We start from the raw sequence: 13196 nt of genomic DNA on the forward strand, positions 1-13196 counted from the left end.
GTTGCTCTCTCCTTATCTACCCAGTGCTGCAGCACCATTGTAGAAGGGCACCAGATTTGTCAGACATGACTTGCCCTTGGTGAAGCCATGTTGGCTGTCACCAATCACCTCGTTTCCCATGTGCCTTAGCAGAGATTCCAGGAGGATCTGCTCCATCATCTTGCTGGGCACAGAGGTGAGACAGACCGGCCTGTAGTTCTCCAGGTCTTCCTTTTTTCCCTTTTTGGAAGTGGGGGTTATGTTTCCCTTTTTCCAGTCAGTGGGAACTTCACCAGACTGCCACAACTTTTCAAATATGACGGAAAGCAGCTTAGCAACTTCATGCACCAGCTCTCTCAGGACCTGTGGATGGATTTCATCAGGCCCCATGGGCTTGTATACCTTCAGGTTCCTTAGAAGGTCTTGAACCTGATCTTCTCCTATACTGGGTGGTTCTTCATTCTCATAAGCCCTGGTTTTGCCTTCTGCAACTTGGGTGGTGTGCTAAGATCTGTTGCTGGTGAAGAACGAGGCAAAAAAGTCACTTATACCTCAGCCTTCTCCATATTCTGGGAGAGCAGGTCTCCTGGTTTCCTTCTGGAGAGGGCCCACATCTTTCCTAGTCTTGTCTTTATCTCTGACATACCACCAGTATCCTTTTTATTTAACTCACTAAACTGGTTATTTTTTTTCTTAACAGTCCTTCTAATATAGTTTCAGACCTTCTTAATCAATATGTAGCTACAAAATTCTTGCTGGTCTTTTAACCTTTAACTTCTGGTTGATATAGCTGGTGTTTTCAAAATAACAGAGCGTGAAGACATGTTAGAGGGTAGGCATATAGTACAGGACTTGCAGAAAAAGTAAATAAAAAATATGCAAAGTGCATTTAATACCATGTTCATCCTGACCAAACTTAAGGCTGTCTTACTGTTCAGTTCTGCTTCTGTCTGTCACATGCAAGGTGCTTCAGGAAAATATTCTGTAATTTTGACTGGCAAGAAATAGAATGGTTCTATGCAAGATCAAGTAGGAAGAGGGATCAGGCCTATGTACGGAGCACTCCCAAACAAATGTGTGTGTTCTGATGGGGTGCATCTACTACCTCAAAAACAAAAGGCACAATTCACTGGCTGTCATTTGACTCTGCATCTTTCCATGATAAAATAAATTTCCAAATTGCATAATTAATTGTATATTTACATTGGAGAAATCGTCATATTATCTCAGAAGATGACTTGAAACTGCGATTGAGTGAGGAAAGACAAATCCGTAGTACTCCCACCAGAAGGGATCAAATGAAAGGGTTTTCTGGAAAAATCAATGTTAGGGAAATACTTAACCAACTTTGGTATTGCAACATGTAACAGTTTTGCATGGAAGAAGGGAGAAATGGTTTCTCAGGTTTCTGGGAGTAATCAGTGATGGTTATCCTGTAGTTCATGATATTTGACTTGTTTCTGCAACAGACAATTATGGTGATGAAGTGAGTTATGCTCCCTGAATGTGATGCTGCATAGTGGGGAACAGCTTTCTGCAAATATCATTAAAAGGTACACCTGTAGGGTACTGTAATAGCTGCTGATCCTGGGCAAGTAAGTCTTGGTCAGCATCAGAAAAGTGAGAGAAGAGCAGTCAAGCAGTGGTGGCTGGAGAAGAGTCTCTAGTTTTGTCTTATGCATCTTATCAACACAGACATAAAGCCTTAGATTCTGTCTTTACAGTTCAAAAATATGCAAGGCAGACTCTCACATATTCCGTCTGTTTTCCTTGAACATCATTATTACACTTTGTGACACATTAAAACTGGACTAGGATTAATCTGGTTTTGCCAGGTGATGAATACTCTCTCCTTGTGTGCTACTACGTCTACAAAAGAAATCAAAGAAGCATCTTGTGAAATTAACAAAGGAAATTTTAATAATTACCTAGATGCCATGGTGTGATCATTGTGTCTTTTTGATGATTGAAAGCTGCACTGAAACATGAATCCATCTCATTGTCATCCTGCAGTACAATTCAATAAAACCATGAAATTGGGGTGTTTTAAAACTGCTTGGTATGCTTTTTTTTTTTTTTTACTATGGCTATATTTGCTAGGAGTAGAATCAGTATTAAACAATAGGTTTGAGTATATGCCAGATGAAAAGACAGACTGGTTTTGCCTAGAATCTGAAGTGCTTGAACTTACAGTGAGACTGGATAAATACCAGAACTTGCTGCAGGAGGCTGGAGACAGCATTTGTTCATAGGACTGATTTCCAACAGGCCACAAGTATATTTTCCATCTTGCATTAGTGAAAAACTTGCACATCAAGTTACTGTGGGGAATAGGAGAAATTGAGGATATTAATTTGGTGAGAAACATTATAAATGTTTTGTTTAGTATCCTTATTTCAGAGATTAGTGTTCTTGTTCATCCTGGCATGGTGCAAGCTAATGGTTTTTACTTTACAACTATAAACCTTTAGAATTGCTGAAGGAGAGCCTATGGAAGAAGTAGTTCAAGAAATGACATTAGATGAGTGGAAAAGTCTTCAGCAACAGAATCGACCAAAGCCTGAATTCAACATCCGGAAGCCAGAATCCACTGTTCCCTCCCAAGCAGTGGTGATTCACAAGTCAAAATACAGCGATGCTGTAAGTATTGCCTCAGGAATTCTGTAAACTCCACTTTATGCCCAGAGTTAGGAAACTGTCTCCATTCTTTTTCTACTAGTTTTAGTATAATCTGAACAGACTAGAAATCAGTATCTAAGCTTTGTGACTGTAATCATATGTGTGCCCTAAAACTTGCTTTAAACTCAACTGTCTGTTCGTTTTCTACTCTCAGATCACCCCCATTTTGTATGCAAATATATAATATATCATGTAGTTCTGCCTTATGGCTAAGTCTTGGCTATATAAAACCTGTGTCCTTGCTGCTGCCACCTATATAGGTCTCTGGTGATGCTGCTAGAGAAACTTGGTTTATTAAATGCTTCTTATCCTAACTTTGAATCCTGTTTAGCTTACTTGCCAGTATATATTTGCATGTATATATTAAACTCGGGTCTTAGCATCTGCTAGTCTGAATGCTAAGTGTCCTGTTTCTCATCTGTGATGGATCCCAGCTTTCATTGTGCACTTGAAATATGTAAATATTTTTTTTCCAGTTTTATGGTCCTGCTTCTTAGAATTAATTCTGGAGAGCTTGTTTTATAGTAAAATGCTTTTTCTTCCCCCTTTTCTCTTACTTTTATTCTACCATATCACTGGGGCTGACGTTTCAAGGAGAACTTCTAGTTTATTGATATAATTGGCGAGAGGGGGGAGGCTTCTTTCACAGATTTGTGCCTGCTTATATTTCAGATTTTGGGTGGTCACAGAAATATGTGAATATACTTATAGCATAATGGAATTTTGATCACTAAGATCTGCATACACATATGAATACACTTATTATCCTTTGTCTAGTTATACTATTAACATCAAAACTTCCAAATGTTTAAGCCTTAATTGCTTTAGGTCATTGAGCCCTTTCAGGGACAGGCAGTAATACCAAAGTGGCCTTTTTCACATGGCTTTTGGTGGCCACAGTTGCCATTATCCTTCTCTGAGGGAGATGGTGGGAGGGGTGGGGAGAATATTTTCCACAAGTTTTGAAGAGAGTGTGTGAATAGTGCATGGAAATTTCTGTTCTTTTGCCTGTAAAGTTTCTTGGCTGACAGTCTCAAGACTTGTCAAAATGAACATAGAATAGGAGGTACTGGAACTGTATAACATGAACAAATCAAATCTCTGTATTAGACACTGAATAAAATAAGTGTCTATATGGGATATAAGTCACTGTATGAGATCAGTTTACATATATGTTATCATTACTACAGTGCAGATTTAAATTATGGTGGGAAATAATCTTACATCCACAAGCTAACACAGAGTTAAAACAACAGTAATTTCATAGGTCACAGGATTGTCTAGGTTGGAGGGGATCCTTTAAGATCATTTAGTCCAACCATCAACCTAACTCTGATAAAAACAACAAAACACATCACTAAACCATGTCACTAAGCGGTATGTCAATCTGTCTTTTGAATACCTGCAGGTATAGCAGGTATACCTCCAGTGCCTCAACCACTTCCCTGGGCGGCCCATTCCAATGCTTAATAACCCTTTCAGTGTAAAAATTTTTCCTGATAGTCAATCTGAACCTCCCCTGGTGCAACTTGAGGCCATTTCCTCTTGTCCTATCGCCTCTGACTTGTGCAGTCAGGTGCGGACAAATAGACTAATAGATTGGTTAGTAGCCAAATACTGTAGTCTACTATGGCCTTTTAACCATTACTTGAACATAATTAAGTAGTAGGAGTAAGTAGCTTAAGCCTGATTCTCTAGTCCCTTAGAAAACCTTGTAGGTGCTATTTCTAAAAAACCTCTTTGGTGTTATAGATCTAATACCGAAGATTTTTGTTGCCAGGATTTTCTGATCCAACAAAGAATTATCCTAACCAGGTGGGAAGCTACAGTTGCCTTGCAAAACTTTGTGCAAGTTAAGGCCTAATTCAGGCCATTATTCTGAATGTCATCTTGATTTATCTGCATATTAATCTGTAATATAAAAATGCGTCAGGGAGGGGAGAATGCTGTACATGGAAGCTATAGCCTTTAACCAGATCTTCTTTTTAGTTGCAAAAAGAATTTGAAGATGATTCTCATGTCTTTCGAAGACCAGTGAATAACATAACATCTCAGCTGGATATTAATTTTGGGAGTCTTCCTCGCCCTGGTGGTGGATCAAGAGGAGCACGAGGTGGTCGTGGTCATGGCAAACGAGCTGAGGAAACAGGACCTCGACCAGAAGTAGTGGTAATGCTTTTTATGTTTTTTATTGTTGTTTGCTTGGAGGTTTTTTTTTCAGTTGTTCGTATGTTTGTGTGTCCTGCCCCTTTTTGTGTGGAATTACTGATATCTGTAGTGACAGACTTCGTTTCTGATTTCTTCCTCATAGTATGTTGGCCTGGTTATTTTGAGTTCCTGACCCATATCATGCTACTCAAAATTAAATACCAGCTCAGGCTCACAACCCTTAACACATAAATTTCAAAAGGTCTGATTATTAGTTGCTGTAATGGTAACTAGAGGAAAGGATGCAATGAAGATTTGTTTCTGCAGTGAGTTTTGATACAAATAGGGAAGTAATTAAAATGACTTAAGGCTTGTATCACCAAAAAAAAATTCAATATAGTACAGTAATATTGATTACTGAGAGTGAGATCATCGAACTGGGATCCTACAGATGACAGAATAAATTGTATAGCATCGTACAGAATGATACAAATGTTCAATATAACCATTAAAAAAAACTTCCTCTACCTTTTTCTCTTAAAAAAAAAAAGCATTTGCACACTGAAAAATGACATCTTTATTTTTCATACTGACTGAAGGTCTCAGTTTATCTCTGTCTAGTATAAGTAAAATACTTTAAGGTTGGGAACTTACAGAATGATATGGAGGTGACTTAATGCATTTGTTTAATCTGAATGAAAGAGGCTCTGTATAATAATAGAATATAGAGTTTAAAACTATAATCCAATATGTGCAGTAGCCTTAGAATTTACTTTTTTTTTTTTTCCTTCAGTGCTGCAGAACTTGCGATCTTCTGGTTCTCCCCAGGCAGTACATCAGCATTATAAATATATTCACTGGATAAATACTTAAGAAATTATAGTAGTTATAACTTCTGCGATAAAAGCTTTGCATTTCTGTGACAGTGATGGATACAAAGCATTTAAATAGAAGAACTAACCCTTTTCAGGGGTAAAATACATATACATAGCTGTCAGATGCTTTTGAAATACATTCAGTTTTATAAAGCTTCCTTTCTTACTTTATAGGTGCAGCTTGTTGCTCCAGATCCTGATGATCCTGAGGATTTTCCAGCATTAGCTTGAGGAACTGTCATGAACGGTGTTACCTCAAACTGGCTTGTGTAGCTGTGAAGAGACCAGTTTTATGCTGGTGTGGATAAAGAAAGTCTGTTTCTACTGGAAAAGCTGGTTGGGTGTTTGGTGTGGAATGATAGCAGCCATCTGCTAATGGAGTTGGGTTCTGGAGATACCAGTGATCTGGGATCCTGTCAGAGGTCCTAGTGTCTGCCTCCTTTTGTGAAAACTGTGTGAGGGCTTACAGTACTTCATTACAAGGCTTCAGATGAAGTTTGACAGTACAGTGTTTAAAAATGTGTATATAGAGATTATATCAAGTTATCCACAACACCATGATGAAAAGTAAACTCTACAATGTGGTCTGCAGTTGGGACTCTATTTCACTGTATATTTGAAAGCTGCTTTCCCTGCTCCTTTGAGTGAAGTGTGTATTTTTTACAGTCACAAGTTACAGTTCTTTATAGAGTTTGACAAGTAAAGGAAAGTGCTCATTGATTTGGGTGTGAGGTATTATTGTCACAAGTCAGAGTAGCAGATTGAAGCTTTTGCTTTTTGGATGTAGTCTGGAAAGAAAAACAAAATCCAAACCTAAACAGTAGACCTTACCCAAAACAATGAACATCTTTCTAAACCTAAGTGATCTTTAAGGCAGCACAGATGCTTATAATTGATAGCTAACCATAAGTATTGCTTCAGTAACAAGGCATAATCTGCAACTACTTTGAAGATGTTGAAGGTGAAGTAAAAGACAGAACTCTTAAGTTAAGTTAAGGAAGCTTTTAATTTTAGCAGGAGCAACTACAAAGAAAAATGTTTCATGCCTTACCAAGAAGTTTGTGTGACATTGGGGATGAGGGTGGGATGTCCTTTCCTTGCAGCTTTAACTACTTACTCACTTGAGCCAGATATCCTAACTTGTTCCCTGTCAAATGGGACACTTGGAGCCATTCTCAGGGATCTGAGATAAACGAGGAAGTGATGAAGGAAAGAAATGAGAGAACAGACCACACTGGACATCTTAGAAGTAGCTGTCGGCCTCAAAGGAGTCTTCAAATGCCTGCATTCTTTCAATTTACTGGGAAAGCAGATGAATATAAACCTTGCTTCTTTTCCTGTTCTCTGCCTCACTTTGTTTTTTATCACTTCTAAGCAGTTTCCTTTGAGAGCAAGTAGTGAATGAGACTTGAAGACAGAAAAGGTTTGCTGCAGAGTAAGCTCGAAGAGTATTCTGAAACTTAACTCTTATCTCAGTGGTAAGGCTTTATGCAAGTAGGATATAATCATCCTAGGAAAACTACTGACACTTTTCTATATGCTCCAAACAGATGGTCTGCAAAGTAGTGCTACCCAAAGGACACTTTTTACATTGTTAAATTACTCGTATGACAATTTGTATGAGTTTGGAATGCTACAAGGAGCTCATTTTAGTGGCGTAGAGATACTCTGACAACCTGTAGTAGAAAGTATGTACAAAAGCCAACAAAGTGTTGGTGTTAGAGGAACACATGCTGCTGCTTCTTTTTGAGTAATTGACCTGGATGAAATAATGTAAATGACTTTCAACTTTTAGGAGCAAGCTACTACTTGAAATCACTGCTGCTGCTCTTTCAATAGGTGTTTGGGTGTTTTGGCCAAAAATGTCAATTTCATGATTATAGAACAGAAGTGATTTTTTCTTTGTGGGTCTTGGAATTTTTTCACTTGTTCTTCCCTTCCTGTCCCATTGGACAGGGAAGAACGTCTCTGCAATCTTATTTATGTTTTTACTTGCAGGGATGAATGTGTGTATAGGTGTGGAAAGCTGCTTTGCAAGTCTCAAAGTCTATTTTCATCATGTTTTGGAGATGTAGCCTCTTCTTTTACTAGCACTTGATTTTGCTAAAGAAAGCAGTGAAATACTTAAAAGACACCCTCCTTTTTCTACTAGAAATTTGAAACCTTGTTATGCCAGTGGGCGGAATCTGGTGTAAGGCAGTTGGTTCAGTTCTGACTGTTCTGTGGGAAGGCTGAAAGGATTGTTTTGTTTTTCAGTCTGGTTCCTGCTGCTGCAAAGTTACTGTTTGCTCTTCTAGCTTTGATCTGTTTTTCAAAACAGAGTGACAAATAGGTTCTTTGGGGAATGTTTTAAAGGACATGTCAAAGTGTATCTGTATAATGAGCATTTGGTCAGCAGCTAGTTTAAAAAAAAACAAACCCAAGTGGACTGGTTTTAAGACCACAAAAAAACCCAACCACACAAAACAAACAAAAAAAAATCCCACACCTAAACAAAAAAAACCCAAAACCCAAAGCAACCCCCCCCCCAACCAACCAAAAACCTATCTAACCCAAAAGTTTGTGGGAATGAGATTTAGTATAGTTGGTTACTGCTCATCAAATCAAAAGTGTCTTAGAGCAGCTAGTTGTGACAATTTTCTTTTACAGTTTGTCAGACTTGAATATGGCTTAAGGGTTTCTCTAGTTGATAGTATCTAAGTATAGAGGAGAAATTACTAATTTTAAGTGATGACAGTGATCAGATTCCTTTGCCTATCTGTGAAAAGAGAACTAACTAAATCTCAGTTATCTGTCATATTTAAGGTACCAAAATAACTGTATCTGTTAAGCACATGTCTGCTGCTAACAGTCATTTCTGGTTTAGCTGTACTAAAAGCTTTACTCCTTCATGTAAAGCAGATGGTAGCATATATACACAAACAGTCATAAAACATGGCATGCATCTAGGAAGAGATTAAATTCTGTTGCAGATCTTAGTCATGTTACTCTGTAATGCACTACTACAAGGTACTTTGCTGTTTGGATTACTGTAGTGAGTGGCCTAGGAAAAACCACTGCATTTCAGCTTTGAGTTTTAGATATAGTAAATCACAATAAGTTTGCAAAGAAAGGAATTCATCTCTCCACAACTATCATTTGTATATGGTAGTGTTGAATTTTTGTCATAACATGGTATAGGATTGTAAGAGTATATTCCTATGAAAGTGACTTTAAATGAAAGAGGAGAGCAATGTCTGTGCTTAACATAAGAATACTGAAGAATTACTAAAGAGACTTAGAAGTAAAAAGCCCTGGTAAAAAAACTTGTTAATAAATAGGAATACTAGGCAATTGAGCCCGTGGGTGATGAGTTTTCAACTCCGGTTACACTTGGTGATGTGAAAACAGGGCTGGGGGGCATGTGCAGCCTTTTGGCTGCATGTCATTGATGAAGGTATTAAACAGTACTGGTTTCAATATGGAGCCCTGAGGGACACCACTCATCACTGATTTCCATCTGGATATTGAGCTGTTGATCCAACCAATTTTTCATCCACTGAACAGTCCACCCATCAAATTTGTATCTCTCCAATTTAGAGAGAAGGATGTGAGCAACCATGCCAAAGGCCTTAGAGAAGTCCAGATAGATGACATCCCTTGTCTACTGATGTAGTTACTCCATTATAAAAGGCCATGATGTTGGTGAGGCAGGGCTTGCCCTTGGTGAAGCCATGCTGGCTGTCTCGAATCACCACCCTGTTCTCCTAGAAGGTATGCCTTAGCATATCTTCTAGGAGGATCTGTTCCATGATCTTCCTAGGCATGGAGGGGCTGACAGGTTGATAGTGCCCAGGGTTCTCCTTTCTACCTTTTTTAAAAATGGGTGCAATGTTTCCCTTTTTCCAGACACTGGGAACTTCACATGACTGCCACGACTTCTCTAATATCATGGAGAGTGTCTTGGCAACTACAGCAGCCAATTCACTTGGGACTCTGGGACGCATCTCATCAGGTCCCATAGACTTCTCTATGTTCAGGTTCCTGAGGTGGTCACAAACCTGATGTTCTTACAGTGGGAGGGATTTGGTCCCCCAGTCTCTGTCTAGCTGTCCATCCACTGGAGAGTTGTGGGGAGAGAGGTTGCCAGTGAAGACTGAGGCAAAAAAGTTGTTGAGAACCTCAGCCTTCTACTTGTCCGTTGTTACCAGTTTGCCAGTCTTGCTCACCAGGGGAGGGTACGCTTTCTTTGACTTTCCTTTTCTGGCTGACATACCTGTAGAGGCCCTTCTTTTTCTTTGCATCCCTTGCCAACTTCAGCTGCAGCTGTGCCTTGGCCTTCCTGACCCCATCCTTACACAACTGGGCAATGTCCCTGTACTCTTCTCAGGATACCTGTCCCTGCTTCCAATGCCTGTGCATTTCCTTCTTGCCCTTTAGTTTGACCAGCAGGTCTCAACTCAGCTGTGCCAGTCTCTTGCCTTCCTTTCCTGATTTCTTACACCTGGGGATCAAGAGCTCTTGCGCTTTGTGGAAAGCGTCCCTAAAGATCTGCCAGTTCTGTTCTGCTCCCTTGTTCCTGAGGGCAGCTTCCCAGGGGATCATATTGACTAACTCCATGAAGAGCTGGAAGTTTGCTTTCCTAAAATTCAGGGTCCTGGAAAAAAAAAGGTTTCCTATAATTCAGAGATCTGAAAAAAAAAAATCTGTAGCCCTGGTAGACCTCTGTCAATAAGATTATTCTTACACAGTGTTCAAGCCATTTTTTTTGCCTTCAGAGCTGTTGCAAGCACGTGCATATACACCCACATCCACATAAAAGTATATATATACACACACATATATATATGCAGTGTTGAAAGTAATGTAACTGACTAATTGTCACTGGATCAACAACTGAATGAGAAACATGGTTATCTTTGCAGAAAAAGTACATTTCAGTCACTGAGTAACTGGCATGGAATTAAGAGCTTTTCTCTTTAACATATGCTGGGCAACTACTGAACAGTTTGGACAGGGAAAACCTTCAGTCTTTGGAAGAAGTAACACTATTTCACATTAAATTCTAATAGAGACACATTAAAATCTTCAGCTGGGTTTTATTTGTGTGCAAACAGGCCTTTTTGAAGATGTGATGCAACAAATGTTGAAGATAGCTGTCTTCAGAGCAGCTTTAGATATTGCATCACATTTAATGGCAGCGTTATGTTTGAGATGAATGACTTAATGAGACTTAATGAATTGAATAAAGTTTTTGCTCTCTTGCGTAGCTAGTGTGAATATCCATATTCTGTGTTCTGTTGTCTCTACAATGTTTTACAGCTAGTTAACAGGACTCAGTAAGCTGCTGTCTACTTTTAGCAATGGTAGTTCCTCTGTCTAGGTTTGTACGCTAGTTACGATTTGAACGAAAGATACTGTTTTGCATAATTAATTGAATTAATTAAAGCAGGATAGCTTTGCCAAATGGTAAAAATAGCAACAAGATACGGATTTATTCTCTTCTGGCAAGAGAAAAACTAAGTTGACAAACTATAATCCAAGAATTCTGTGCTTGTTAGTGGTTTGGTTATATTTCTGTTACTTATGGATTGAACGCTCAGAGATTTTCCTGGCTTTAGCAAAGGCTCTGAACCTTGGAAGCAACTGTGGGAAAAGTAGGAAGCAACTGTGGGAAAAGTAAAAGGTAGTAACCTTTTCAATGAAGCTTCCACTGAAGTGAAAGAGGACCATAGGTTGGAAAAGGTCTGATAGTAGGAGGAAGGGAAGGAACCCTTCAAATAAGGGGTAGCAAAACCCAATAAACCAACATTATACTCAAAACCAGATATTATGTTGGTGTGGAAGAGATGGACAAAAAGTTCCTAGAAGCAGGACACCAGGAAAAATGTCACCTGTGTGAGCACTGAGTAGAGATTCAGTCCTAGAAGTATGACATTTTGGGAAGAACATTTTTGAATAGAAGTATTTGAGTTGATCAGTATTTTTTGCTGTTGTGTTTGGATTTTTTTTTTTTAAAGACTAAACTAGAACACCATCAGCTCTTATGCAAAAATAAGTGTTCCTGAAAATACTTTTGAGAAACCTTCACTTTCATGGTGTCAAACTGTATCATATTTAATATGATGTCTGTTTCCAAAAATGAGTACTCTGTAATCATAAAGGAAAGAAACAAATTAACCATAACCCTATCTGCGTTTTTTACTGGGTAACAGTATCCCAACAATTCAAATACAATTACTGTTGTTTTCCGAAGTAAGTCCCCTGAGATACAGAGCCAGAAGTTCTCTATTTTCGAAATTTGAAAAGTATATGTTTTCAGGATTTGTGCTTAATTAAAGATTTTCAGGCAGCTGAGATTCTTGCATTATTTTTCAGAGCACATATGAGTTAGTGTGGTACAGATATGATGGTTTTGTGCTGATTTTTTTAAGAAAGCTGGAAATAAAAGAAAACAAACATCTGATTATTAATTTAATTTTACACAATATATGTTTACATTTCTAACTATTCAATAGTTTGTATAAAATCAAATACAATATGCAGTATTTTTAAATAAGACACAAATGCTTATTTAACTATAGTATTACAAGATAATATGAAGCTTTATCTTAAAAATACCTTCAGCAAAATAAACTCCCATTCTGTCAATCCAAGTTAAAAAAATATGATTAGAAATATACAATTTAAAAGTAAGCAGGATGAACAGTACTGATTAGTCAAGAAATTTTAGATCTTGATAGTCTGTACATAAGTTTATGCAGGACAAAGAGTCTGCAAAGCATGAATATAAAAAGTGCAGTGCAACAAACTGGTGAAATCACATTTTTTTTTTTTTTTTTTTTTTCCATTTTAATGCATGAGTTTCTACAAATTATTATTTTTTTTTTTTTAAATCAGCAGCACTTCCTCTATTGTCATATTGGGGCAAAAAGACAAGGTCTGGGTTAACATTTGAGTTATTGATGCTGTAATGGAAGCTATCAATTTAGAACCATAGAATGGTTAGAGTTGGAAGGGACCTTAAAGATCATCAAGTTCCAACCCCCCTGCCATGGGCAGGGACACCTCCCACTACAGCAGGTTGCTCAAAGCTCCATCCAGCCTGGCTGTAAACACTTCCAGGGATGGGGCATCCATAACCCCTCTGGGCAACCTGTTCCAGTGTCTCAACACCCTCACAGTAAAGAATTTTTTCCTAGTATCTAATCTAAATCTCCCCTCTTCCAGTTTAAAACCATTACCCCTCATCCTATCACTCCACTCCCTCATAAACAGTCCCTCCCCATCTCTCCTGTAGGCCCCCTTCAGGTACTGGAAGGCTGCTATAAGGTCTCCCTGGAGCCTTCCCTTCTCCAGGCTGAACAACCCCAACTCTCTCAGCCTGTCTTCATAGGAGAGGTGCTCCAGCCCTCTGACCATTTTTGTGGCCCTCCTCTGGACCAGTTTCAACAGCTCCATGTCCTTCCTGTGCTGAGGGCTCCAGAGCTGGATGCAGTACTTCAGGTGAGGTCTCACAGGAGTGGAGTAGAGGGG

The 13196-nt window shown here is 38.7% G+C and overlaps 1 protein-coding gene across 2 annotated transcripts in view; it reads left to right on the forward strand.

The window, feature by feature from the left end:
• Positions 1 to 7023, forward strand: part of HABP4 (hyaluronan binding protein 4) — a 28198-nt gene extending 21175 nt beyond the window's left edge. Inside the window, exons 6-8 of one of the 2 annotated variants that reach the window (XM_074166448.1) lie at positions 2451 to 2619; positions 4648 to 4827; positions 5856 to 7023. In XM_074166448.1, coding sequence (XP_074022549.1) covers positions 2451 to 2619; positions 4648 to 4827; positions 5856 to 5912 — 406 coding nt within the window. In that variant the 3' untranslated portion in view covers positions 5913 to 7023. The remainder of the gene's footprint in view (positions 1 to 2450; positions 2620 to 4647; positions 4828 to 5855) is intronic. The other variant, XM_074166449.1, reaches the window with a different exon arrangement.
• Positions 7024 to 13196: the final 6173 nt, after the last annotated feature.

This window comes from Numenius arquata, chromosome Z, assembly GCF_964106895.1.
Source record: "Numenius arquata chromosome Z, bNumArq3.hap1.1, whole genome shotgun sequence".
Taxonomy (NCBI): domain Eukaryota; kingdom Metazoa; phylum Chordata; class Aves; order Charadriiformes; family Scolopacidae; genus Numenius; species Numenius arquata.